Source organism: Amphiprion ocellaris, chromosome 15 (genome assembly GCF_022539595.1).
Source record: "Amphiprion ocellaris isolate individual 3 ecotype Okinawa chromosome 15, ASM2253959v1, whole genome shotgun sequence".
Lineage (NCBI taxonomy): Eukaryota > Metazoa > Chordata > Actinopteri > Pomacentridae > Amphiprion > Amphiprion ocellaris.
This window is the reverse complement of record NC_072780.1, coordinates 9,512,572-9,539,401: the sequence shown is the minus strand read 5'-3', so window position 1 is coordinate 9,539,401 and position 26,830 is coordinate 9,512,572. Positions and strand designations below refer to the sequence as shown.

At 42.4% G+C, this 26,830-nt stretch overlaps 2 protein-coding genes across 3 annotated transcripts; both read left to right on the top strand.

The window, feature by feature from the left end:
• Window positions 1-2,234: 2,234 nt before the first annotated feature.
• On the top strand, window positions 2,235-15,562 carry LOC111578385 (zinc finger protein 385D-like). 2 transcript variants are annotated; one of them, XM_035954999.2, is made up of 8 exons: window positions 2,235-2,397; window positions 4,978-5,093; window positions 10,426-10,533; window positions 11,116-11,284; window positions 12,341-12,589; window positions 12,668-12,849; window positions 14,342-14,378; window positions 14,821-15,562. In XM_035954999.2, exons 1-8 carry the CDS (start codon window positions 2,388-2,390, stop codon window positions 15,093-15,095), a joined length of 1,146 nt encoding a protein of 381 aa, XP_035810892.2. In that variant the 5' UTR covers window positions 2,235-2,387; the 3' UTR covers window positions 15,096-15,562. The 2 variants fall into 2 exon arrangements, with proteins under 2 accessions (XP_035810892.2, XP_023140927.2); XM_023285159.3 differs by having other exon boundaries at window positions 2,238-2,397; window positions 14,342-14,443.
• Window positions 15,563-20,661: 5,099 nt separating this feature from the next.
• On the top strand, window positions 20,662-26,775 carry sgo1 (shugoshin 1). The gene is made up of 10 exons (XM_023285150.3): window positions 20,662-20,798; window positions 21,011-21,165; window positions 22,133-22,341; window positions 22,453-22,505; window positions 22,595-22,659; window positions 23,107-23,970; window positions 24,083-24,214; window positions 25,229-25,393; window positions 25,616-25,805; window positions 26,215-26,775. Exons 2-10 carry the CDS (start codon window positions 21,021-21,023, stop codon window positions 26,372-26,374), a joined length of 1,983 nt encoding a protein of 660 aa, XP_023140918.2. The 5' UTR covers window positions 20,662-20,798; window positions 21,011-21,020; the 3' UTR covers window positions 26,375-26,775.
• Window positions 26,776-26,830: the final 55 nt, after the last annotated feature.

The window sequence follows — 26,830 nt, the reverse complement described above, 5'->3', positions numbered from 1 at the left end:
CAGACTCCCCAAAAATACACAATGGAGAGAGCTGAGAGGTGGGTTATTACCTGGAGGTGATTGCGGAGAAAATGTTAAGAGGCTGTTTGAAGATCGGAGCTGTTTAGTCTCGGCTCAGCTTGTTGTGGAATTAAAAATCAGTTTCCGCAGCAGGGGGTTTGCACATTTGTCTACCACCTTGTGTTCGGCTGCACCTCCTTCCTGTGTATTCAAGTCAACTGACTCCTTTGAAAGCTTCTAATGTCGTAACAGAGCCCGTGGAGCTCTCACTGTCCACATCCAAGGCCCTGCTGGGGTCACAGGATTCCTCTCCAACACGCAATTAAACAGGCTGTCAGCAACAAACAGAGCTGACAGTCCCACTTAACGTAATGTTACATACTTCAGTTGCCATGACAGCTGTAGTGTTTGCCTGTGATGCTGAAGGGCTGCAGGTGTAAAGTGACACATTTTACTATCACTCGAGTGGTGCAACATGAGACCAGAAACAGTGTAAAACAAGATTGCCATTAACACATTAACTCAGGTGTGACAGGTGAGCGTTGGGCTCACTGCTGAGTTTGTGCTGACATCTGGAGAGCAGGAGACGGAGCGGGTTCTAGGCCGCAACTGTTTCAGCCACATTAGTATAATAAACTCTTTCATCCACAGCCATAACACTTGACTTTTGCCTGCTTTCGTGTTGCTGCTCCGACCACGAATCCGCTAACCCAGAAATTCCCAGACAGCCGCTCCAACATTTCACCCACCAGAGCAAAAGCTTCACACCAACAATCCAAAGGTGACTTCTTACTCTGGCTCCCGCTCCTGCACTTAAGGAAAGAAGACACCTGGCTGGAGCTTGAATAATGAAACCCCGAGCTTCCAAATGTGTTTTTGCTTTGTTCCGAGGCAAGAAGAAACTTTTCAACTGCTCCCTTCGAAGGAGGGGAAAAAGGCAATAATACCACACAGCCCCTGAAAGTGTTCTGCTCTTTCTCAGATGAACACAAAATGCCTGGCAATACAGTAAGTGACAAAAGGGGCGTGAAATTGAGTTTATGAGCAGATATTTCCATGTCTGTATTTTTTCTCCTCCTCAGTTTTTTGTTCCATGCGGCTCTTGAATGAAGGTGCATTCCAGATGAAAAGACTCAGCGGGGAAGATATGCCTTGAACATGGAGATAAAATATATTTGAATAGATACAAACCCTCTTATTAGATATTCTGATTTCACTGAATGACCCTGTGAGTGAGTGAGTGAGTGAGTGAGGCCCAGTTGCAGTTTCCACTCTTTTGTCTTATTTCTGCTCACTTCACGGTCTCATCGTGTGGGTTCTTGTGCATTCTCATCACAAATACGTTTCCGTGTTAGGCGCATGGCAGATTAAAACTGTTTGTCGGTGAGCAGGAGCACACAAAGGCGGTGTCTGTGTGCATTTCGGGGACAGCAGCTGTTGAATTGACAGTCTTCCTGACAGGAATCCCTCTGGAGTTTTGGGATTGTGGGAAAACACATGTTGTTGTCCGCTTTATCGGCGCTGGGAGGAAACGTGTTTGGGCTTGAGGACAAGAAAGTTGAAGCGAGGTCAGTCTGCCAAGAGATACACTCCGTCTAAACTCTCCAAGTGTGTGTGTGTGTGTTTTAGAAAGACAGACATGAGCACATTAAATTCCTGCAAATCACTGAGACTGGAGAATAATGTCCTGCACTCCTGTCTGTCTATTTTGACGTGTAAGTGTGGCAGCCTGTGATGTTTATTAGCTGGACTGTGTGTTGCTGTATGTGCTGTGTGCAGTTTGCTTGTCAGTGAAAGCGCCAGGATGCATCTAAAAATACCAAGGGCCCGAGAGGAAAAGGAGCAAGGATGGGAAAGCATTTACAGAAGCATAAGAACACAGGAGCCCTTTCCTAAAAAAAAAAAAAAAAAAAATAGAGCAGCCTCAAAAACAAGAACATCCCCCTTTTTTGTGCAGTTTGATATTCAAGCTGCAGCTATAACTTACAACACTGAGTTGCTCAGTGTATCAAATCCAAATGCACCTTTTTGCTGTGCTGACAGTGAGGTTTCACTAATCCAAGGGTGGTACTCCACACCCATTAAGCTAATTTCGGTCTATTTACTTAATTAACATCACATTTCTGTGAGATGTAGATACAGGGGCAGATTTGTACAACGAATCGTGAAGAGATGAGGAGGAGGAGGAGGAGGAAGAGGGGCGGGTAGTTGAGGAGGAGGAGGAGGGAATCCAGATGGGAAGGAGCAGCATCGGAGCCGCAGGAGAGAGATAGAAAGAGGGAGACCGGAGGAGGAGGAGGAAGAAGAAGAAGAGACCTCATCTCAGCCCGGAGATGAAACACTCGCCCATCAAACACTGAACAACCGGGATTTCACTTGGTGCCGCCATGTATTTTGGTACGTAAACGATGCGCAATGCTTCAATTCTCCGAAGAGTTTCTCTTTTTTTCTTGCTGATAATTACGCAGCGGAGTCACTTGTTGCTATGTTGGAATGGAGCTGTGGGAAGTCAATCACCTGCAACAGACAGAGGCAGTTTATTGAAGGCTGGATCATGGTTTATGTATTAGTTTAAAGCATTTTTCTTTTTTTTAGAATTACGCATGGGAAATAATAGCAGTAAATACAGGGATATTTATCCAAAAATGACAGAGATGATATAGAAATATGACAGCAGAAGACAGAGAAAGAAACTATACTTTGCTATGAGTGCGTATGCATGCTTTGTGTTGGATATTTTACACTGCAGATTATAAATATAGGAGAAATGCTGCACATGGACAAACCAAGATACGTGATTATTTCTTTTGATCTGTGCAGGTTATATGATACAGCTGTATTAGTTCTAGATTTATAATGTGACCAGCCATTTAAGGTTGTTTGTTCAGTGTGTCAGCCCTTGTATGTGACGAGTGCTTTAAAAAAGTCATTTCTCAACACCCAGCTCCAAGACGCGCAACTTTACGCGTGCGCACACACACCCACACACACATACATAAACACACACATACCCACATACACACGCAGAAGACTTTGAGGCAATCAGACTAATGGCAGAGCGGATGGGTGTGTTGTGATTTTGATTATGATGATTACACATGCGAGCTAAATCAAACTGCAATCAACGTGCAACCTGCAAAACAAGGCTCCACAATCAGGACTCAGCAACACAAACAAGACGCTTATCACACAGCGCAGTCGTGGCCTCGGTGCACCACTAGTGTGTGTGTGTGTGTGTGTGTGTACACGCGTGTGTGTGTGTGTGCCAGCTTACAAGTGTGTTCATGTCAGTTTGGATGCGGTTTAACAGGCTTTGCATGAGTGACTTTAATGTTGATATAATGCCTTTTGTGATGACTGTTTGTCTTTGGGTGTGTGAAAAATCATTTAGAAATGACTTTAAGTACTTTTTAAAAAACAGAATGTCGAAAATTCACTTGAAAGATTGTGAGAGAAGTAATACGTTTCAGCCCAGAATAATTATAGCCTGCACATGAAATGTAATTATGTGGCCAAAGCATGCCAGCTTTTACTTAAGCTCTAAAGTAATAGTACAAAAGCTTCCAAAACATAGTTCTGCACAATCCTGTAGATGACTGAATGATGGATTTAATTGTGTAATAATGACATGAATTATGTTTTTTTTTTTTTAAAGGAATTGTATGTAAAATCTAAATGAAGCGGAGACAGAGTGCAATAGAAATACTACTTCACAGTTGAAGCTTAGTACAGTATTGATTAAATGTGTATATTTACCTCCCACCTTTGCTTGTCATACAAGTTTCTATCTAACTTGATGTTGCTGCCAGTGTGGATTAGTGGGTGTCACAAACCAACAAAACAAACATGATCTTTGATCTGACAGCACTTCTGACTTATAGATCAAGCATTTATTTCCAGTTAGGACTTGTCCAATGTATTGTAGACATTGTTTTGTTGATTTATGACAGCAAATATGTTTATTATCGTGGACAGTGCACATAGAAGAGATGCCACTTAACAGCACTGATGGTGCCTGGGTTGTAGCTCAACAGCAAGTTTGCACACATAAAGCTAAAAACTAACAAATGGTTAAAAGGATCATGCATAGCAAAGCGGCAATGGAAATAGGAAAATACAAGAAAATGTACAATGTGAAAACATCTGTTAAAAAATGATGAAAGTCTGGCAGTAAGGGTGGAATAATGGTGGAGAGCTACAATGTTCAAAAACAGTAAAAATGGTGAAATTACAGCAAATATCTGTAAAAGAATTACATTTTTATTCAATTTAAATTCAGTAAAACAGTGTAACCCTCACATTATTAAGAAGTAAAACTAAAAATGCACATGTTTGATATGGACATTATGTAAATGTAAACCCTAACCCCTAACTCTAACCCACTTTTTTCAATTTTTACAGTCAATTAATACTTTTTTCCCTGTGATTTTTACTAGTGATTATCTGTAATTTAACAAAGCAGGGAAAGTCTGTAAAACAGCAGCTAAAAATTATTAGCCTTTTTTAAATACAACAGCAAATATCTGTAAAATAGCAACATTTTTATAATTTAAATACAGTAAAAATATTGTAACTTTATGTTCTAAAGTTGTAAAAGAATAAATTACTATTTGATGGGTACATTATTTATAGTTTCGGGCTAATTTTTAAGGTCAACATGCAAATTCATGTTTGTTTTTTCTGTGATTTTACTAGTTATTCTGAGCATTTTAACAAAACAGGGAAAGTCTGTCAAATAATAGTAAATTATTTTAAAAAATACAATGAAAAAATGTTCTTTCTTTCATTTTTTCTTTTCACGGTTCATCAAAAGAATACAGCCACAATGTCTTGGGCACACAATATCTTTATTCACAGTAGTTCTTTGTGGTTGACTAGGTTTCATCATCATCTGGAATTGATCTCCTCACCTGCGCTGAGTCATTCCTCCATATGTTTATCTACCTGTCCGTCTCCTCCCTGCTCTGCTGTTTCCAGGTAACGTCTGTCACAGCGCTCTGCCTCCGCTGACTCGTCCCACGCTGGGCAGGACCCAGGCCTCCCCCGATCCCAAAGCCCTCCTCCCCTTCCACCTGTTGCCTGGATTCGCTGACGTGAGTGCTGCCAGTCACCACGGCCGTCATGGCAACCGCTCTCTCACTAACTGTACTTCCATGCCTCTTTTTTTTCCTTATAAAACCTAAACTGTGCGCTTTATCACACCAGCGGTATTCGCTTCTGCATGCGGAGGAGTTAATTTCATGGGATAGTGTCCCTGCTTGGAGTTAAATGTTCGACACACAGATGCATGAGCGCGCTGCCTACACCTTTCCAAATATATCACCTCTGATGCGGAGAGCTGTGACATTTCCACACAACCTGGGGGGTGGAGCTGATTCCTTGGTATTCCTCACGCAGAGCTTTTCTTAGAGCTGTCTGCCCCAGTGTTTGTGAAGGGTGAAGGTGGAGGGAAGTGCAAGTCCGGGCCCTGAGCAGAGCTGATGTGTGAGGCCGAGCCGAGGGCTGACGTATGGTTTGCACAGGAACCATGTTATATGTCTTAAAATAATCCTGGCTGCATAATGTGTTAAATCACTTCTCCATCCTGAGTCAGTGTAGTAGGTGTAATGTAGCCGGAGCCTGTGTGTGTGTGTCTGTGTGTGTGTGTTTTGGGCCAGAAACCATTTTTTCTTTGTCTTCACACATACAGAAGCTGGACTTGAAATGATGTAATAGGCTAAAAGCCACTCATAAGCCGCCACTGATTCTGTCTAAATAACCACTCGGAAGCAAAACTGACAATTTTCCTTTTGTTCCCTGTGCTCTCTTTACTTTTCGTCTCATTTCTAAATCACGATGTGCTGTTAGAAGACAGGGACAAATTGAGGGTTTAAAGGAAGGAGTGCTGCGTGTATGTGTGGCCTGTCAATGCGTGGTGTAGCGCATTTATTTTGCATGCGTGTGGGCTGTATGTGTGTACAAGCTCCCTTCTCTTTGTCCAAAAGCCCAGCTGCCAGCTGATGAGGGCTCAGACATCGGTCCAGGTCTCGGCTCCCTCCTCTTCCATTTCACCTCTTCTCTCCTCATCCATGTCTTCCACTTTCTGCGTTGCTCTTGCTCCACTGCCCTCCTCACTTTTGCTCTCTTATCACATATTTTCCACTTTGTCCCCTGCTGTCATCTTTCCCGACCCTCATCCTCCTTGCTTTTCCCGCTCCCCCTCGTTTCCACCTCTCTTTGTTTGTCCGTTCTTCTTTCACCGCAGCTCACCAGCCTCACTTTTTAATCAAACTGTTGGCCTCTTTTGTCCTTCCGTGCCTTTCTCTTGGCGGATGACTTCAACAAGGCTGAAAAATGTCTCTAAATTTCTCACATCACCCTCTCCCTGCTGAGTCACATCCACTTTCACCCATGTATAAGTGCAGTCTTTCTCCTTTCTTTCATTGTAGTCCACCTCCAACACTTGTCCTATTCTGCAGCCACAGGAAAATTGTCGTAACAGTAAAGAGCTCCTGAACTTTACAGAGTTTGACATTGGTGAGGTGTAATTTTGGAGCTTTTTGCACAATGAAGCTAGAAAAATCGGCCAAATGCCTGAACTATGTATCAGCGTGCACAATGAAAGCCCCTTCTGCCACCTCTAAAGACTTGCTTCTGAATATTATCTCAATTATTGCCTCAATATTTTGTCTTTAAACTGTCAGAAAACAATGACAAAACCCCACAATATTCAATTTGCTATCATAAATGGTGAGGAAAAGCAGCTGGAAGAAGTGGAACTGGAACATTTTTGATATTTTGATTTAAAAAATGACTGATTTAAACACTTTTCTGTGAAGTGACTCATCGATTAAGCAGCAACTGATTCGGCTTTATTGTGTTTATTAAATAAATGTCACCTCTGAGAGCAGGATAAGATGTTGCTTGGGTGCGTTTGAGATTTTAATTTGATTTGATTTCAACACTGTTGGGGGAAAAAAGCAGAAAGAAAATGAAATTTTGTCTCAAGTATATTTTGTGAGGGAATCTTGTGCCTCGTCTGAATTGAACCTGTGGGTGTGAAGTAAGTGGGCACACGGCTGAACTCTGGCTCCCTGCATTTTCTCCTGGAATGTGTGTTTTTGTGTGTGGGCTTTTCTTTGGCGTGTGCGCGCATAAGCCTGCGTTCTGTCGTGAATGTGGATGCGGTGTGCGTCGGCCTCCAATAAAGCGCAGCACAGGAGTTTGTTTGGTGCCCACATGTGCGTTGCCATGGCTACAGGGTTGCACCAGCGTGTGTGGATGTTTGTCGTGAGCCACGCAGGGCTCTTCAAACTCGGGCTCCACCGGCCTTTCACTTTGGCTCGTGGTTGGACAGAATGGGATACTGCTTCCAAGAAAATGAGGATTTAAATGACAAAGAACCAAAAGCAGCAGCTCATTCATCACTCCTTCTAGGGAGCTTGATGTCACGCATTCACACATCGCTGTCACGCCGGTACACAATGTAAATGCGGGAACATTCATCATTATAAAATGTGAGGTTCTTGACTGTGATCCAGGTAAAAGTCTGCTTTCCTTCACTCGGCCATATGTTTCAGCCATAACTCAGCCCACGGAGCTGCGCATGTCTGACATGCCACCTCCCCTGTGTGCAGAGGTTTCTAGAGAGAATGAGTAAAAACCGATGATGTGAGGTGGATGTCAGGTCTTTATTTACTGTATAATCCACAGAATACATTATTTTCATTGCTATATTTGGATGCAGATTTGCTCTAGCAGGTGATGTAGTATCTGCGGAAGAAAAGCAGAAGAGGCGATGAGTAAAGAAGGGCAAACTGACTTTGCCACAGGTGCTAGTCGTCGTAGAGTGTGGAGTGGGAGTGGAGTGGGAGTGGAGGGTACGCGGGTGAATCCACGGGGAGGCAGGAAGGTGACTTTGATGAGACAGAGACGAAGGGAGGGGCAGAGAGTTCAGAGGTAAGCAGATGGACGGGTGAAGGGAGGAATGCGTGATGGAAGGTCAGGCGGTGATACAGGAGCCTCGGGGCTGAGGAGGGAAGGAGGGAGGCTCAAGTTTAAACGTTCATCCTCATTCAGAGAGGCATAGAACTAGGCTCACATTCTCATAAATGTGTTGTTCTGATGCGTCACATTATACGCTCTTTCACCGTATTTCATAACTTGACCGACTCCACATTTACGCATTGTGCACAAAAGAACTTTTGCTTGTTTTTCATATGGGTTTGTCTGACTTTTACATACACAAACAGCTGCAGGCAAACAGAGACAGATAAGAGGGCAGTGACTGCAGAGATGCATTCCAGTGCAGCTGCCTGGAGTGATGATCAAAGAAAATGAGTGAGAACACACACACACACACACGCACACACACGCACGCACACACACACACACACACACACACACACAACACATGCGCAGATTCTGTTGCGTTTTTGCGTTTCAAGAGTTCAGCTTTGGCACCGAAGGAACAAGCAAGAGCAGAGCAGCTATATGTTCCCAGGGCTTACACAACTAGCTGGCTGACCCATAATAGCACATAAATTCTGACATCACCGCCAGCCACATTTCCATAAAGCCTCCCTGCTTTGGCTGCTTATACGACCCCCTACATTTCATCTCAGGTAATAGGTTTGTTTTGCTCCACAAAGGCCAGTTTGGTTTTATCGCACTAAGTATATGTGCTCATTACAATTTCCAGTAACGTCCAGAGGTGCGCGGTGTTGTGTGGTCAGATGCTGGTATTGTCGACACACACGCCTACACATATGCAAAGGCACGGGCAGGTTTACTGCCTGGTTCTTGAACTCGTAAAGAAAACTAGTCGGGGGGGTGAAAGGTTTGTAATTCTGCCGCTAATCAGTTGATTTTTGAGCGTTCACAGCACAAGGCAAGAAAAACTCCACCACACAACACGTCTTATAAAACTGTACAGCTTTGTTTTCACTGCTTGACTGGAAAAGACCATCCACAGGGTGAGTGTCATGGAGTCTTACTGGAACAGAGCTGGGTGAGGAAACACTCACCCCTGCAGGTTTTAAAGGTGACAGTAAAAAGTTTGGTGGTTTATCTGTTTGGGGTAAGAGAAGCTGTGGTCAGCGTGGCTTCATGGTGGTCCAAACGGACTCCAATACCGACATGCAGAGAGCAGTGAGAGAACATCTTTAGTCGATCTGCTGCGTAACCTTCATGTTGTTCTCTGCAGCCTCAGGCGAGCATTTGCGTTAGTGAGGACTGAGTGGCTGTGATCGCTGCTCTGTAAAAAAAGAATGAAGAAATTGTAAAAGAAACAGTAAAATGACTGGCAGCCAGAAATGCAAAATAAAGGCAATTCTTCTAAATGAAGCAAATTCTTCTAACGTACAAAAACAATACATTTTCAGACACTTTCATTTTATGTTTTGGGAACAAGTGCTGTTAGAATACTCTCAATAAATTCATTTTGTTGGATGTAATGGAAAACATTTGCCAAATTAACATACAGAATTTGAAAGTAAAGGTACATATAAATATAAAACATATTACTTTTACTTTAAAATGACAATGATAGTATAGCCATAAAAATGTATATGAAGAGCTACATATTTAAGTATAGATATTGTTATTTTACCTACATTTGCATGTAATTTGAGAGAGCAGAAAGCGATTGCTAATATAATAAATTTCTGTAAAAAATGAGAAACTAATGCAATTTTACATTTTTGGTGTAGTCTTTAAAATAATTGAGTTGTTAGTTTAGAGATAATGCCTGTATTTTTCTTAGACTTCATATGCAATTTTATAAATCCTGAAAATTAAAGCTATTTTTTTTTTACAGTATAGACAAGATTTAGCCAAAGAACAAACAGTGCTTAGGAGTCTGACAGTAAATCGAGTTAGAAGCTGTGAATTTAGCCCTATTTTGCTGACAGTACGAGCATTTGGAGCATATCAAGCGTACTGGTGGGCAGAGGAGAAGTGGGCTGTGCTGCAGAGTGGTTTGACAGTTTATGTAAACATTTTGATGCCATGAAAACATGTCACTCCAAAAATGAATTGATCTGCTATGAATCCAAGCTGACCATGTTCTCCGCTCTGCATACCAACCACATCTTCTTGACACTTTTGGAGCTTACAGGTATTGAGCGTTGCATCTTTACAAGGCAGATTTTAGGTGGAGTGTCACTTTAAACCTGCTGGTGTTAGTCATGGTGGAGCCTCTCTGCTGCTGTGCTGGCTGTAGTTAATGATGTGGGAGCATGACTGGACGGCAAACTAGCCACCGTTCAGCTCCGACCTCTGACCTGAGACATTCTAAATCTGTGTCTCCAAAGGGGCAGATTAGCTCGCTGACAGCCTGCCATTTACACCTCACTCAGGTGATCAGTTTCATTACCTAAGTCGGTCTTGTCTTTTACAATCCCAAGCCAGTCGTGACCTTAACTTCACCCTCCTGCTTCGTTACAGATGGATCCCATCCATAAAGCTCTGATGGGCCCAGGCTTCGGGCTATCCTCCCCCCTGAAGAGGAAGCCCAGTTCCTGCGGAGTCTGTCGGCTGAGGTTCAACTCTGAGGTGGGTGTTGTCGTGGATAAAACACATGCTTTGAATAGTTTTTTCTCTCTCAGAGCACATTGATTTTTCACACACACACCCTGACATGACAGTTGAACGTTTGCGGAGACCTGCCCTTGTATTTGGCCGTTTTACTGGTTCTGAGTGGGCAGAGCTGTCTCATGTAAATAACTGGGTGAAAAGTGAATGCCTCTATTATTTGACCGTCCTGGAAGATTCATTTTTAATTATACTTATTTTAGAATGATTCATAAGAAAGCAGAGCTGCAGTGGACCGCTTCTCGAACAAAGTGTGAGAAAGTGCAGCACTGTCAGAAAAAATACATGTCAAGCAGAAAGAACATGCAGATGTCAGACAAAGGGCAGTTTTACCGTGACATTTATAGTTACAGCTGATGAAAGCAATTATTCACTTTTCAGTCTGTGTCTCTATGTTCAGACATCTGTGCACCAATCTGAGTCTCTAAAACTTCACATTTATGTCATGTATGGTGATAAAAAACAAAAGCATTGTCAGGTTTGCACAACTGATTAACTGTGTACAGTCAGTTCATATGTTTCTGTTTGCTCTTGGGCGCGCAGGCGCAGGCATCTTCCCATTACAGCGGCACAAAGCACGCGAAAAGGCTGAAAGCTCTGGACGCCCCAGATTCAAAGATCAGGACCTCTGAACCAGTCGCCAAGGAAACCACATCGCAAATCCTCCCGTCACCCTGCTCGCAGCCCTCCAGCTCTGACACAACATCAGGAGGTGTGTGTCTCCGCTGGCATGCAGGCCTCCCCTGCGTACGCATGTGTCTGCACGCAGACATCAAATGCATGACGGCGTTAGATATATGAACGTACGGCTCAAACCTTCTTTTCCCAGTCACGACTTTAACTCTTTGATGTGCTAAACCTCCTGCTGCTTTGGGTTGCACAGCGAAGAGATTAAAGGTTGAGCATTATCCTCTGCTCCTTCTTCATGTCTACATTTTCTGACCTCATTCAGTGGCCTCCCGAGATCAAAAGCACAGAGAAAATGCTTTTAATATGATCTGTGGGTAGCTGTACAGAGTGTGTTTGTTCAAGCACCTCCAGCACATGTGTGTATGTATGTGTGTGTGTGTGTGTGGCTGTGTGGAAGCATGTAAGTGTAGCGATGTGTCAAAGCACTGACTGCTGTCCAACATGTGTGTGTGTGTGTGTATTTGTGCCGGTCTTGGTGTGCTACTTTCTGATGTGTGTGGGTGCTGAGAAATGAAAATAATACATTTCACTGCAGCTGAAGAACAAAATAAGAAGAATTATACTTGACAACAGTGGTACGAGGGTTTGTTTGTACGAATGATCATTTTAGGTTTGGAGTTTGAGGGAAGTGGATGAGATGGCAGGAGAGCTCTCTGAAGAATGCTTCAGCGAGAGAGCAGGGAATCAGTGGTAACAAACAGACACCCACTCAGCCAGGCAGAGCTAATCATTGTTATTAGCAAAGAGTGAATCCTTAAATCAGCATGTGCTCCTCCAGGAGCAAGTCAGTCTCACAAAAGATAACTGAGGCAAATCATCTCTATACAAAAGTGTCCATTTAAGTGCTGGGAGGAGGATCCCAGGGGAAATCATTGATTATTAGTGCCATTAGAGAGGTTGATAGAGCTCATAATCACCTGTAGCCTGGTGAGTTTTTATCCGTATGAGGTTTTTTTTTGTGAGAGAATTTCATAGAAGTGTGTCGCCTACTATCTCGCTTCCTATGCATCCATCTCTTGCCGTCTCTTTGTGCCTTATTAATGTCATCGTTTTCCATTTTGTTTTACCTTCATTTTAGAACCTTCAGCCCCAAACCCTACCTCAGAGACGGCACCATCGACCAGTGGCCCCACTGAAACTGTGAAAACACCCTCTGACCCCTCTCTGTCACCCAGCCCGAGGCTACCGGAGAGAAAGACACAAAAAGATGGAGAGGCAGAGGCCCCAGAGGAGGAAACAGAAGAAGAAAAAGCTATACGTCTCCTCTACTGCTCCCTCTGCAAGGTGGCTGTCAACTCAGCCTCCCAGCTCCAGGCCCACAACAGTGGTGAGAACCAGCCGCTGTCGTAGTCAGACTTAGCTTACGTGTTTTATATTCTGTTGATGTGACTTTTTATGTGTTCAGGCACTAAGCACAAGACGATGCTCGAGGCCAGGAGCGGTGATGGAGCAATCAAGTCATTCCCGAGGATGGGGGTTAAAGCCAAGATGGCTGCGCCGTCTGAGTCGGCCACCGGACTGCAGAATAAAACTTTCCACTGTGAGATCTGTGATGTACACGTGAACTCGGAGACTCAGCTCAAACAGGTCAGTGGTGGAAAATAAAAAAAAAGAAACTTAGACAGGTTTTTTTAAAGAGATTAAGACAGAGGCACATTCCACAAATTGTAGATGTAACACAGACCAAAACTGTAATCTTTTGCCTTGAGAGTTTTTTGGTTTGCATCAGTTTTAATATCATGTGATGTGGGATGCAATTCTCTAATTCTCTGACATAAATGTGGGTTGATCTGGCGGCTCACCAGAAAGTATATTAACTCTGACATTTTCCCCTGACATCTGTTGATTTGTGCAGTGACATTTTTATCTTTGTGTGACTCGATACTAACAACTTTTTGTGACAGGAAAGATGGTTTATTGATGTTTGGTGTAACAACCTGAAGTACAAACATCTTTGCACAATTTCATTCTGTTACATTTACCATTAGTTATAAAAGCTATAAAAACAGACAGATTTAATGGGCTCCTTGGACTGAAAAAAATAATTTTGTTACTTAATTGAAGTGCAATTTAAGACTAAGTGCATCATAATGTTTCATGATTTAAGGGGATATATTTTGAAGAAGAATTTATGTTGTTTTGCATTTTATTAACTTTTATTTGTGGCAAATTATATTTAAAGAGATTTCTTTTCTTGCATTGTGTTTTATGTAAGCAGTTTTCTTCTTCTCTGATAAATGGTTCACTGTCACAGCACAGTAGAGTAACAGCGTTTTTAAAATCTTTTTTGGTTTAAGTTCAAATAGTCTTTCCCATTTGTAGATGCGTAACATGATCAAAAACCCTCATTTACTGCCTGTAGTTTCTACACTGGCCAAGTAGAAGGAACATGAAAGAGGTGACACAACAAACTGGCTCATCTCACTCCTTTCTGGTCAGTTCGTCTTGTGCATGTAAAGCTATAAAAAAAAGTCAAATATCACAGATTTGCAGTCCACGCAGTTCAGGAAATGGAAAGCATCAACAGAGTCATTATCACTTTATCCGCTGTGCATTAGAGACAGGAAATTCAGGACTATACATATTTAATTGCATATCACAGTGTGAACATCTTACACCTGTCGCCGCAGGTGAGATAAAATCACAGATCCCTCAAGATAATGAGCACGAAGCTACTAAGCCTCTTCTATTTCAGCAAGCATTTGAAAATGATGTTAGCATCTCTGTCTGTGCTATGATTGCATAGTGCTGGTCTTCACATCTAACTGTTTAAAAGTTAACTTTGGCCAGGTGCTCATAAATATTCAGCAGTTCACTGCTGATTGTGTGCTGCACTGGCCATAGCCATCTGTTTGTGCTTGTCAATCAAATCAAAAAAGATTTCCAAACCCGCCCCTCATGAATATTTTGAAGCTCAAAGCCCCGACAAAATATATGCATTCTGCCTGAATGGTGGATATTGGAACGTTGATTAGGCTTCACAGATTTTCAAGCAGAGAAGATTGTCGCACTCTTCCTTTGTCTGCACTATGTTTATTTCCCTGTGTGTTCATCTGAGTGTCTCTCTCCTCTTCTCCAGCACATCAGCAGTAGAAGACACAAGGACAGAGCGGCAGGTAAACCGGCCAAACCTAAGTTCAGCCCCTACCCTCCCACCCAGCGGCACCACGGTTTCCAAGCAGTGAGTGTTCTGCTGTTCCTTTCCATACTTTCACCCATCATCATTGTGTTTGTGTACGTGAGCTAATTCTCAGGGGCCTCTTCCAGGAAGCTCCACTCCCTACTGCCTGTGAGACAAACTGTCAGCGATATGGACTGAGGAATAATATAGTTTGAGTGTTTTACGCCTATGACGTTGCGAGGCAGACAAAAGGCAGGTTGCGTTAAAAATGAGAGTTGATTATTGATAAGATTGGCAATGGCTGGGACAGTTTTATTTGCCAGGTGCTTACTTCTACATCTACTTTTCCATCTCTGGTTTCCTACTTAAACTGCTCAATTTCCTTTTGAGGAAAAAAAAGATAAATCTCAGTTTGTTTGTCTGTGTTTCGTCCTCAGATAAGACTGACACTACGGAAGAACCAAGACCTGACCAAACCTCTGGCCTCCTGCCTCCTGCAGCGTCAGCTCTCCGTCGCCGCTGCCATGGCATCGTTGCCCCCTTTCCCCCTCCAACCTGCCTCAAACTCGGCCCCCGCCCTGTTTCACAGTCAGCCCCTTCCTCAGGCGCTGCTCCATCCGGCCCCTGGACCCATCTGCTCAACACACACATCAGTTCTGTTTTCCCCCTACTGACCCCGTCGATGTCTCAATCAGTTCTGAACTACAGCTAAATGCACCCCTGAGACTTGAACAAGATGTGATATAAGACAGCGCTCCCTGTATCCCACATACCAAGAGATACCAGAAGTGTCTATACGGAGCAGGACTGAAGACTATTAGCTTGAGCTGAAACCATAGGACAGGTTGGGAATGAGGGAGTAGAAAGCAGCAAATGAGCGCAGACAGAGTATTTTCAGATGTGAGAGAGTGAGTGACTGTGTACGGGTGCATGCACAGATGTAGCCATCATAGAAGTGCAGCTTTTTGCATCATTTTGCTCTATTCTGTTACGTTTTATGGATGATGATAATCACCATAACATTCAAAAGAGTCCCACTGAAAATGAACATGCGGAATGGTGAGCTTCCATGATGACTATAACTGTGTGTGTTTGTATGTGCAGATATGCATATAGGTATGAATGCAACCCAGAGCATGCTTGATTATTATTTTCCAATAAACAATTGCTGTGGAGACATTCAGTGCAGAAGGTGCTTATTTATCTTTCTATGGGTAAATGCATCCTCGTGGGGTCACAGATGAAAATGACTCCAAAACCAATTTCGTCCAACGTCTCAACGTAATATGGTGTTCATCTGTTTCTCGGATGGAATTTTGCTCCACAGGCTTATTAAATAAGAGCATATGCAGGAACCAACATCTATCTTAGTCTTTTCAGCTGCCTGTGTACGTGTTCACCTAAACACTGCCAGAAATGTAGACGCACAAAGACGCAGTCAGACATCACCTCCTCCCGAACCCATAAATCTCTGTATTCCAACTCGGACCTAAACCCAAATCATCCTCCTTTGCTACTTAGCAGCACGCAAACCTAATCTTTCCTTGGTGTGTGTTCAAGTATTTCCCTTAAAAAAAACAAAATGAGAAGGACAAATCTATAGCGGGGAGACTTTGAAGGCCCCCCTACATACCCTCCAGCTTCATTCTCTGGGATAAATCAAAGCAGGAATGTTCCGTTATTGTCCGTCTTCCTGATGAACTCCACTACACTGCAACCCCGGAGCATTGTGGTCAATTTGGTGCACTTACGTTGTAAAGGCAGGTAATTTCAACAGCCTAAAGGTATGGAGAGTGTGTACTGCTGCTTCAGAACAAGCCCTGGCCTGACTGAATGTGTGTGTGATTGGTGAGGACATTCCATGCTGACCTTATCTAAACGCTGGTCCTTTATCCCTTCCCAGAGGTCGACGTCAGGGCAGAAGCTGTACGGTTGCTGCTCCTCTACACTTTCTACAACCCCTCAGACTATCTTCTTGTTTTGGTCTGTCATCAGCTAACTGACACCAAAGTGGATTAATTAGCTCGATATTTTTACTTCTGTCTGCCGCAGCCACTCCAAACTAAATAACTCCACTGGCCAATTCAGAGAGTTATAATTCAATCATTCACTGCCTCATGGTTCTCCCAGTTGTCACCACAGTCATTATTATTATTATTATCATTAATAATTGTCTAGGGTGATGATTGTGAACATCTGTGTGTGGGATGCTCAGTTCTACACAGGCTGTCTAATTCAGATCTCTGATGGCCCCTTAAATCCCTGGCTAAATCGCTCGCCAGCCTTCCCTGCCTTTTCTCCTTCACCTTCTGTCATCTTTCTTTGGTTATCTCACAATGAGTCTGTGGCTACTCTCTGCACCAGCTTTCTGTCTCTCTACGCCGCTATCAAATTCACGGCAGGCACACATAAACACATGTCAGCAATACAAAAGCCTGACTTGGCATCCGGGGAATCTTTCTTTCTCTGCTACCTGGAGAGACTACAAAGATACAGTGCAGAGATGTGGATGCCGTGAAAGGGCAGCTTTTGCTTGCTGTCCACACAGACAAAAGGCTATAATAAGCTCTTGGCATGAGGATGCGTCATTTTGACTTCTGCACATTTCACTTTAATTCGAGTCATAAAACAAAGGTAGTCATGGATAAATACAACACGAGATGGAAAAAGCACATTTTTAAACAAATTGAACTTAAAGTACAACTGAAAAACTTTCTTTGCATAGTATTTTTAGAGTTAGTTGGTTGAAAGAATAAATTATTCTGGGGAGACCTTATTTACTGTCTAGACAAGGGTTAGAGGAGAGGATGATCCCATGAGTGATGAATATGAAGCTGGTGCTGGAATACTGAAAACATTGGGATACAAGTAACCTGGTCCAGTTTGAAGGTCAAATCTGCCAACCAGCACCTGTAAAGCTCGAAGTGTGAAAATGTCAATTCACTGTTTAATGGGAGGGGATTTATTTTGGATACTTGAGAGGTTTGTACAAGACTATTCCTTTGCCAGGAACAAAAACTTCCTGGCATGCAAACTAGCCCCCATTAATTAAACAGTGCATTGTTTCCACACTTTGGTTTTTGCATGTATTAAACAAATGAGACAGTCCCAATCAGTGAGCTCTAAAGGGACAAAATTTAAGTTGTGTAAGTTAATATGGCATGCGTTTTCAGGAGTCTGACCTGTAAAAAAAAAAAAAAAAAAAAAAGACTGATCCATTAAGAAACGTCACTGCATTTGACCAGATTATTAACAGCAACCCTTGTGCTCTGGTCAAAGTATTGTACATCTGAAGGTTGGCACTCCTACACACCCTGTGCATGCTGCCCTGTGGGAACAATGCTTCTCCAGCTCTTGTGGACAAAAAAAAATAAATAAAAAAAATGATAAAAGGTGAGTGGGCAGAGTGGAGCTGTGGCACAAGCACCATCTGTCTGGGTCAGCACACTTCCACATCTACCCAGGGAGCAAAAGTTGAAAGTTCAGGCGCAGCAGTCAATTCCACTTCTTGCCTAAGTAACATTTGTTGCTCTTGCAGCACCAGACAGGATTTGTTAACTCCCTCTGAGGCTTTCCGGTCCTGCGGAGGCAGTGCAGCGGTATGGCATGGAGCAACAGATCAGTAAACGGAGGGGATGTTGGCTGTGAAGTAAATAGCTCAGCGGGGTGTTCAAGAGCAGGCTGCAAGGCATAATGGGCAAGCTGCAACCCACAGAGAACCAATTGTGTGTCTGTGCCTCGGTGCTGCAGTCGTCTGGTTAAAGGAGCGCTCCTCCAGTTGTGTTTGTTAGAGATGCAGTCAGACGCCACTTTGCATCCATGGAAGGAAAAATGTCATGATGGAATTCTTCTGCGACATTATAATACGTTGTAGAATGGCCCGTTTCTTACAAAGAAAGTCAATATATACTTTCTGTTTTATGATCTCCCATCCCCAGGAGTTAAACAGCTTTCTGAGTATTGTATACTTGTGTGATTTGATGTTCCCTTTCATGTAATGCAAACTGAATTATAAAAAACATAAGGACCTAGGTGGCCACACTCTCAACTGTCAGTTTACAGTCAATCTAAGCTCCATAAAACAAGCCATAATCTGACTTCCTAAGCTGTTTCTGTTTCAGAGTTTGGTTTTGGGCTTTGATTGCACAACCCGTGTTATGATTTCATTACCATAAACTGTGACTATGGCACCAAATGCACATTTTCCATATTAAAAAGCAAGCTTGTGTATTTTTGGCACAAGTAGACAAGCACAGAGATTAGAGTTAATACTTTTCATCTGGTAGAAAAGCAGATGATCATTTCATTGGCCAGTCAGACTGTCTGGACAGGGATGTGTGAGCGAGAGATCTGACTGGACTGGAATGAATTCATAATCTCCTGATAATAAAGATATCACAGCGGAACATCGGTAGGTAAACAGACTTGTACTAGCTACTGTTATACTAAAAAAGGCAATGTATTCATACAGTATGTGTTTATAGTCATCTTGTTTCTATATCTTTAACGTGCCCTCATTTTTCTGGCTGCCACAACACTCGCAATATTTTCATTTTAATCAGTTTCTCCTACACTTTGCAGCACCTGTAACAATAAGTTTCTCTCCAGGCTGCTGACATGTGGATAGTAAGGGGTGACAAGAAATGACTGTGTGATGGATTTGTCCATTAAAACAAGCTGAGCTAAAACCTGTGGAGTCCCTCTGGCTGTCTATCTGTCTGACTTTATATGTTCTCTCTTCCACTCTGTCTTTTTCTTTTGCTCTTTAATATAGACAGACTCACAAAAACACACAAAAAGCACCAGTCAGTGTTTCCCCGCTGAGCTGGAACAGCTGTAGCATTTGCTTGCTTTCAAAAAGAATAATACACCTTTTACATCAACAGAAGTGATGTTATTGTTAAAACAGTGAGTCATTACAGGCCTATATAGCTCATTTTGAAACAGAACACTCATGCCTACACTTACTCAATCCCCAAAGCTACAATAAGAAGGCGTGCCTGCTATTAAACTACCGTTAGGTGGAGTTTAGGTTGGATTTTTATCTGTAATAAAATTTTTATTCATTTTGTTCAGCATAAAGGTTAACCGCTACATATCCTAATGCAAACAACGTGTAAATAATCCAACTGAAAACGTAGAAAGCACCAAATGTTAGTGGGAAAATCCAGCAAAATCAAGAACTGTTCATTGGCTTTACTGCAGGCTGGCTTTTGCATAAAAATAAAGACTGAGGCACCCAAAATTTACCAAACATCATTTGTAGCCTCAATATGCCATTCAGTTGGTTACCATGCACACTTTCCTGGATCATCACTGACAGAAGGTCCAAATGGATGCTATTAGCTGCAGTGAAATGTATGAAAGGTACAAGTTTCTTCCCTGTGCCCTGCCAAGCATGACATGCCCCGTTTGACTTTGACTTGGGAAAGTAAATGAGGTCATGACTAGTTATATAATACCAAGCGATCCAATATTTACGGAACATTTATTGAGAGAAACCTGAGAGGAGTAGTAATGGGTACTTAAGGACTCAGAGTGGCAGAAGAAAGACAGTTGTGTGAGTGTGCAGAAAAGAATGTGTGTTTCTACAGGCCCAATGCAAGCAGATAATAGCCTGGACACTGGAAGAGACTGTCAAAAGATTTACTAGCCCAATTTAAAATTTGCATTCATCTGTTAATTGGCTGATTTTCTGAGCCACTGTGCAACCTTGGCTTGAGCCAGCCATAAGAGTTTCAGAAAAACCTCAAGGAATATGCCTCAAACACTGCCTGTCAGAAGGTTTTGAGATTAATTATCAGCTCCATCCACATGCAGCAGAGCATTTTACAGAGCCCTGCTCAAGCTCTTATCTTCAGCAGTCAATTATGAATACTCATTCAGGAGGTACTGAATAAGCCTGACCCTTGATGAGTCGTAATCTAATTCACTTTTTAAAAGAAGTTTACTATGCCTCCATTCCCCAGCGGTGCACATGGTGCAGAGGCTCCACTTTGCTTTGTTTGTTTCCAATAGACAGACAGGAGAAGAGCGAAAAGGGACTGATTGAAATGCCAAGAATTATAATTAGATAATTGTAGTGCTGTGTGGTAGTCTGCTGTTTAGTCTCAAAGGATCGGAATATGCAGACGAACAATGAATGCCAATGAATTACTTCTCCCCAGCAGTGAAATGTGGAATCATTTTCTGTTGAACTTTAGCGCCATCTAGCGACCAATTGTGTCACTTTCAGGAACTGACGTCGCTCAAACTTCCACCAATCAGCGGCCGCGGCTCTCAATTCGAACGGCAACTGTCGCAGGACGGAGCAGCGCAGATAAATGGATTAATTTTTTTCCCAAACTTAAGCCACGAACTCGTTTTTTAAAGCGAAAACATACAAACCAAGTAACCTGGCGATACACATCTTCCGGTATGTTTCATTTTAACGTTTTTTTTAAAATACAAAGCCAGACTGCAGTTACTGAAAGTCGCCTAATGCATTGGCAGACGTTAACGTCTACTAGCTTGCTAACTTAGCTTGTTAGCTAGCACCTAAACATCGTAATATGTTTTGCTGAAATGTATCGCCAGGCTGCACTGTTAAGCTCCTGAATAACTTATGACACTTTGACATAATCATAGATCCTGAGCCATGGTGAAAGAACGGGCCCAGAAGAAGTCTTTCCAGCAGAGCCTGGAGGACATCAAGGAGAGGATGAAGGAGAAGAGGAACAAACGGCTGGCCAGTGCTTCAGCTCCCAGCAGGGGCCGATCCAGAATGATAAACAAAAGCAATGGTAAGGAAATAATTTAAAGGACGATTGTTGCTTAAACGTCTCGTGGTGAAAAATCATCTTTACTGTGTATGCTGAGTCAAAATTTTACTGAGCTGCTCCTTACCACCTAACAAATCAATATTAGTCCAGCTCAAACAGTAAAATGCTGCGTCTTCAGCAGCAGCCTCACAGTCTAGCTATCCATCTGTCCATAATCAGCTTTGTTTACATTCTAGCCTGCTTCTGCTAACTCAGAATGTCAGCCTCAAGTAAAGCACGAGATGTCTGCTTTTGGCTGCAAAAGTGAACACAATTCAGTCGACGTGCACTCTCAGCATATGAGAAGCCGAAAACCTGAAGGATTGCTTTTTTTAAATGACAATGTCACCACAACAATAGTAAAATCCTGACAGTTACCACATTGTGTGGCTGTTGTGGCTAACGATACCATTCACTGTCTGCTGTTTCCTTTGCCGGCACATATTGCCTTTTTTTAAGTTATTTTTTCAGCCTTGTAGGCTTAATTGTATAATACAGTCGATAGAGAGAGAGAGAGAGACAGGAAACATGGGGAGAAGAATAGGGGAAGGACCTGCACCAAGGGGCCATGGGCTGGATATAGCCCCTGTTTATGGGTTAGACGCTCAACCAGTTGTGCCAGAGCGCCCACATATTTCCTTTAAATACAGACACACTCGCACTAAAGCTGTTCTCATTAACATGTTTTTCTGTTTTTGTTGTCATGAATGAAATGGGAACTCAAATGCAGCCCATTAAGAGCTATTTCCATCCAATCTGCAACACTGCACCTCTAAACTGCAGATTTTGTAACTGCCATATTGTCTGACTGTATTGATAATGGACATTTAGGGGCTACTGGTAATTGGCAGGTTCTAACATTTATACATGCAGGAGTGCAGGGGATGCTGATATGACAATGGATTTTGCCTCAAGACAAACTCTATATCATTCCTGTGTTTTCTCCCAGTGGCCAACTCAACACACACCATCCTTAAGGGTGTCCAGTTGAACAACAAGGCACTGGCTGTTGCGCTGCAAGCTGAAAAGGAGAAAGTGAGGCAGTCTAATGCAGTGATTCTGCAGCTGAAAAGGGAGCAACAGGCTTTGTTCCTTCACCTGCTTCTGCTCAAGAGGAAGCTGAAAGAGCAGGAAGCTCTGGCAGCAAGTGCTTCAGAGGTACGCTCTCTCAAAGTTATCCTGACAAATCAGTGAACCATGTAAAGGATTGTGAAATACTGCATGTCAGCGTTGTGGAAAAATGTTTCATTTCTTTGTTTGCTGTTCTAGACTAAACCTCCAAATATCCTTGTTGAACCCCAAGACAATGTGGATTTAGAAAAGTAAGTTTTAAGATTCTAAATTTGTCACATAAGATTTTGTCACATCTTTTATCTTGAGTTATTGGAATTTGTTTTCTCACAATTTACAGAGGAAAGCGGACGAGCCAGAAACCTGATGAGCACTTCTTGTGTGAAGCATCACCAATTACTGCAGGTATAAATACACATACTCTCATATTTCAGGTCAATATTAAGTGTCAACCATAATCGTACCAGACTATTTTTTGTCACTGATGTGGAGTTGTAGATTTCTATTTTTTTTATGTAAACAAAACATGTTCACATTCCATAATAAGCTAAAAAAAAATCCAAAATAAAAGTAACATTGCTGATCCAAGTTTAGCCCAAGGAAAAATAATTAACACACGTTTTGCTTGGCATTGAGTTGTTACATAGATAGCAATAAAATCTATTCTACAAATCATCCACAACCAATATTTAACAGTTTTTCAGACCTAAACTTGTTCATCATTTTTTTTAGATTATGACAGGACAGCAGTTGTATACAGTTTGTGGTATTTTGATAAACTTTTGCATATATCGTAATCCTAAAATTGTGCTAAGTAAATTTTAATGTTGATTTTTGTCTTTTTCTTCATAGATGCTCACCCCTCCAAAAAGAATGGACTTCAATGTGACAAAGAGGTTACCTTGCCACCTTCGGTGGGTGTGAGGCGTCAGCGCACAGACAGAAGAAGCAGGAGGAGGTCGGAACGCGTACAAGAACAGAGGTTGTTGAGTGAGGTAGACCCAGTCACTGACTTGGGGGCTTTAACTTCAAGTCCAATTTGCACTGACAGTGAAAATCCAAATCAAAAGCGACAAGAAGTTGAACCACAGATTGCAAATCATTGCGACATAGAGGAGTTCCAGCACTCTACTCCTGAGCCTGTCCCACACAAAAAGTGCCGGCAGCGCCGTAGCAAGAAACAAGCTCAGCAGCAGCCTCGTCCCAAACCAGAACCAGCTTTACAGAAACCAGAGAGAGGACGCAAACCAGAGCGGGCTCCATTAAAGAAGCCATGGGAGAATCCTAAGCCCAGAGCCCGCTCAAAGAGTCGGGACCGGTCAGCCACACGGGCCAAAACAGCACCTCCGCCACAGAGCAATAAGCTCAACACTTCATTGGGATTTAATGACACATTTGACTTTGACTGCGAAGAGGCAGTACACGTCACACCATTCAAGGCCAAGGCCGACGACAATCAACCTGCCACGCCCATAAATGAAGAGTGTCCACAAAAGGAGAAAGCCCAAACTGAAGCTTCATCTGTGGTTTCCAGACAGGAGGAATCTAGTTCATCATCACCGTCTTCTGAATCAGAGGACAGCCTTTATGTCCCTCAGAAGACCAAAAGGAGACAGACTTCTCCTGACCATACAAAAGTCATCATCACACGTAGAGGTCGGTCCTCTAACGTAGTCAGACGGAAAGAAAATATCCCTCCGAAACAGGAGATCTCTGGTGAGTTTTTAGATTTGTCATTCTCAACTTCAGTTTCATATTTAATTTGTAGTTATTCTCTCTATTGTTTTTATGCTTACAATTAAACACCTTCTCTTTTTGTGTTTTCTAGTCTTTAGAGATGAAGAATCAAGCCCAAAGGCTGCAGAATCAAAAAAGGATGAAGGTCATCTCCATTACTCACCTGATTCTACCTTCTCTAACAGCCCCGACCCTGTAAGGTTGGAACAAGAAAATCACCAAGGTGAGCAAATGCTAAATCTCCTGTTTTAACTGTGAAGTAGTGCTCAGGTTCTAAAGCTACAAGAAAGACCGTTATGAAAAGAAGAAGCTGCCGTACTTCACAGTATTTAGGCAGCACTAATAATAAGCAGCTTCATAAAAGGCAGAAAATTTCCCTTTATTAATAACTTGTTCCATTGCTTTTATATACCATTATCCATGATACACTGTCCTTCCCCGAGCATGAGATAAATGCACTTGTTATGATGGGATATAAATTTCAAACAGTTGGGTATTAGCTCGATTTCTCACGACATGTTAATCACTAACCATTATTCTAAAAATGATATGACATAAAAGGGATGATAAAATTAAGTGCTTGTCTTACATAGGGCTGTTTCATTTTGACATTAATATATACTTTAGAGTCTGTTGGCACGACAACAGCCAAAGAGGTTTAAATTTGTGCATTTCCGCTGAAGGAGTGAATTTTGGTTTAAAGTAATTACTCCACCGAGGAAGGCAGCGGAGTTATGTGATGATCGGCGTTGGTTTGTCTGTCTGTTCGCAACATTACTCAAAAACGGACTCACTGATTTGGATCAAATTTTCAGGGAAGGTCAGAAATGACACAAGGACCAAGTGATTAGATTTTGACAGTGATGCGGCTTATAGTCTGGATCCACGGATTTGTTAAAGATTTCTGTATCATTGCGAGAGAGCGACACGGCTTTGCGGTAACTGCGACAAGTGAACACTTCGTCAGCTGTCTGCTGACAATCACATTATTGCGATCCTTCTACAAATCAGATGCTGCGGGCCACAAATTTTTTTTAAAGATTTCGGCCGTCGGAAATCATACAACGACTGAGCAGCCTTGGCAGAGTACTGCGTTCTCTGATTGCTCTTTTTGTTATTATATGTGCCTGTTATGAAACCAGTTTTGCACATTAAAGATATTAAACCTCTTACTTTTTTCTAAGACCTATAATGAATTTAGGATGGTTTTGTGTGTTTGTTTGTCTCGGTCTTTCAGAGCCTCGGGAGGAGATGATGGACTCTTTACTTCCTGTCAGCCCCCTGGTGGAAGCTGAGATGATGAGATTAGACAATGTCCTCTCCAATTTCGGAGATTCTACCTGCGAAGCTCCAGCTCTTTTACCCCACCAAACACCACAGCTGCTTAAAACAATGAAGAAACGTAAGATGTTATTTGATCTGCGAGTCAGAATTGAATGTCACTATCACGATGAAAGTATCAGTGAGCACATGGCTGGGCCAGATCACATTTTCATTTTATTGTCTTTTCTCTGTGCGTTGACTTTATTGCACTCTGCTCATGGGTGTATGGAAATGAATTCACACAACTCCTGTTTTCAGTTTTTCATTCTTGTGGTTCACATCTTCCTTCACGTTTCAACAGGTGGGCTTGGTGTAAGGACAACAGGGCGGGGCTTGAGTCTGTGTGATGTGACCAATCTATCCCCTGCAGCCTGTCGCAAGTTCTCCTGTGGTGGCTCGCGCCTTTCTGACTCCCGATGCTCCACCCCTGTTCCTGCTCGCAAGCGGCGCTGCACCATGACGGTTGACTATAAAGAGCCTTCACTAAACGCGTAAGTTTACCTAATATACTCCTCCTATTAGCCCCTTTCACGCAGCCTGTTCTTTAGGGGGAGACTGCTACACCTGTATTACGCTTAGTTGTTCTGTGTGTAAGGTATGGGGATGAAACGGGTGCTTTGCTGTTTCACCTTGAAGCCGATGCACCACATGAGACACAAATGCTGTTATGCTGCACTTAACGCCTCTGATTCCTGATGGCTGACGCGCTACATGTAATTGCACACTGGAGCAGCATTCGCCATTTTCTTTTAGTTCAGTCTGAGTGAACAAAGGCAGGCAACAGCAGCATAAATGAGGGTTCATTCTTAGAGGTATTACAGCACTTTCTCTGTGAGTTCCTCTAAATGGTTCACTGATTTTCACTCTGAATGCTCAACAATTATAATCACACCTTCACAGGAAACTTCGGCGCGGAGACAAGTTCACAGACTTGCAGTTCCTCCGCTCTCCTATTTTCAAGCAGAAGTCTGGAAGGAGGTCTGTGCAGAAATCAAGGAATTCCATGAGCAGCCAGCAGCCATTCGAGAAATATAATGAATCCTTTGTTGGATGTCGCTGAAGGCAGCTACCTTATTTGCCCTTTCCAAACTCTGTGTTGACTGGCATTGCCAGTATATAACAGATGTTTTTTTAGAGCTTGACAAGTGAACATATTTGTCACTCTCAGGTTTGTGTCTGTGTGAAGACCAATTGTGATCATTTTTTTTTTTATGTGAATTCGTTCCCTACATATTTTGTGAAGCTATAGTTTGCTTCATTTTTCCTCTTTGTGTGTAGGTAAATGTAGTAATGGCTTATTCCTGGGGACGTTTTTACAATTTTATATCATTTTACTTCAATTCTGTTATTTTTATTATGTAATCGTGAATATGAGTACATATTGTCACCTAATGCATTCTGATTTGTATCTTAAGCTGTATATTCTGCAGTATGATGTGACAATAAACTTTTCTTCATTTACTCTGCTGCTTCGTTTAAGTTTAAATTATTCTTAACTTATGTGACTCTAGAGGAA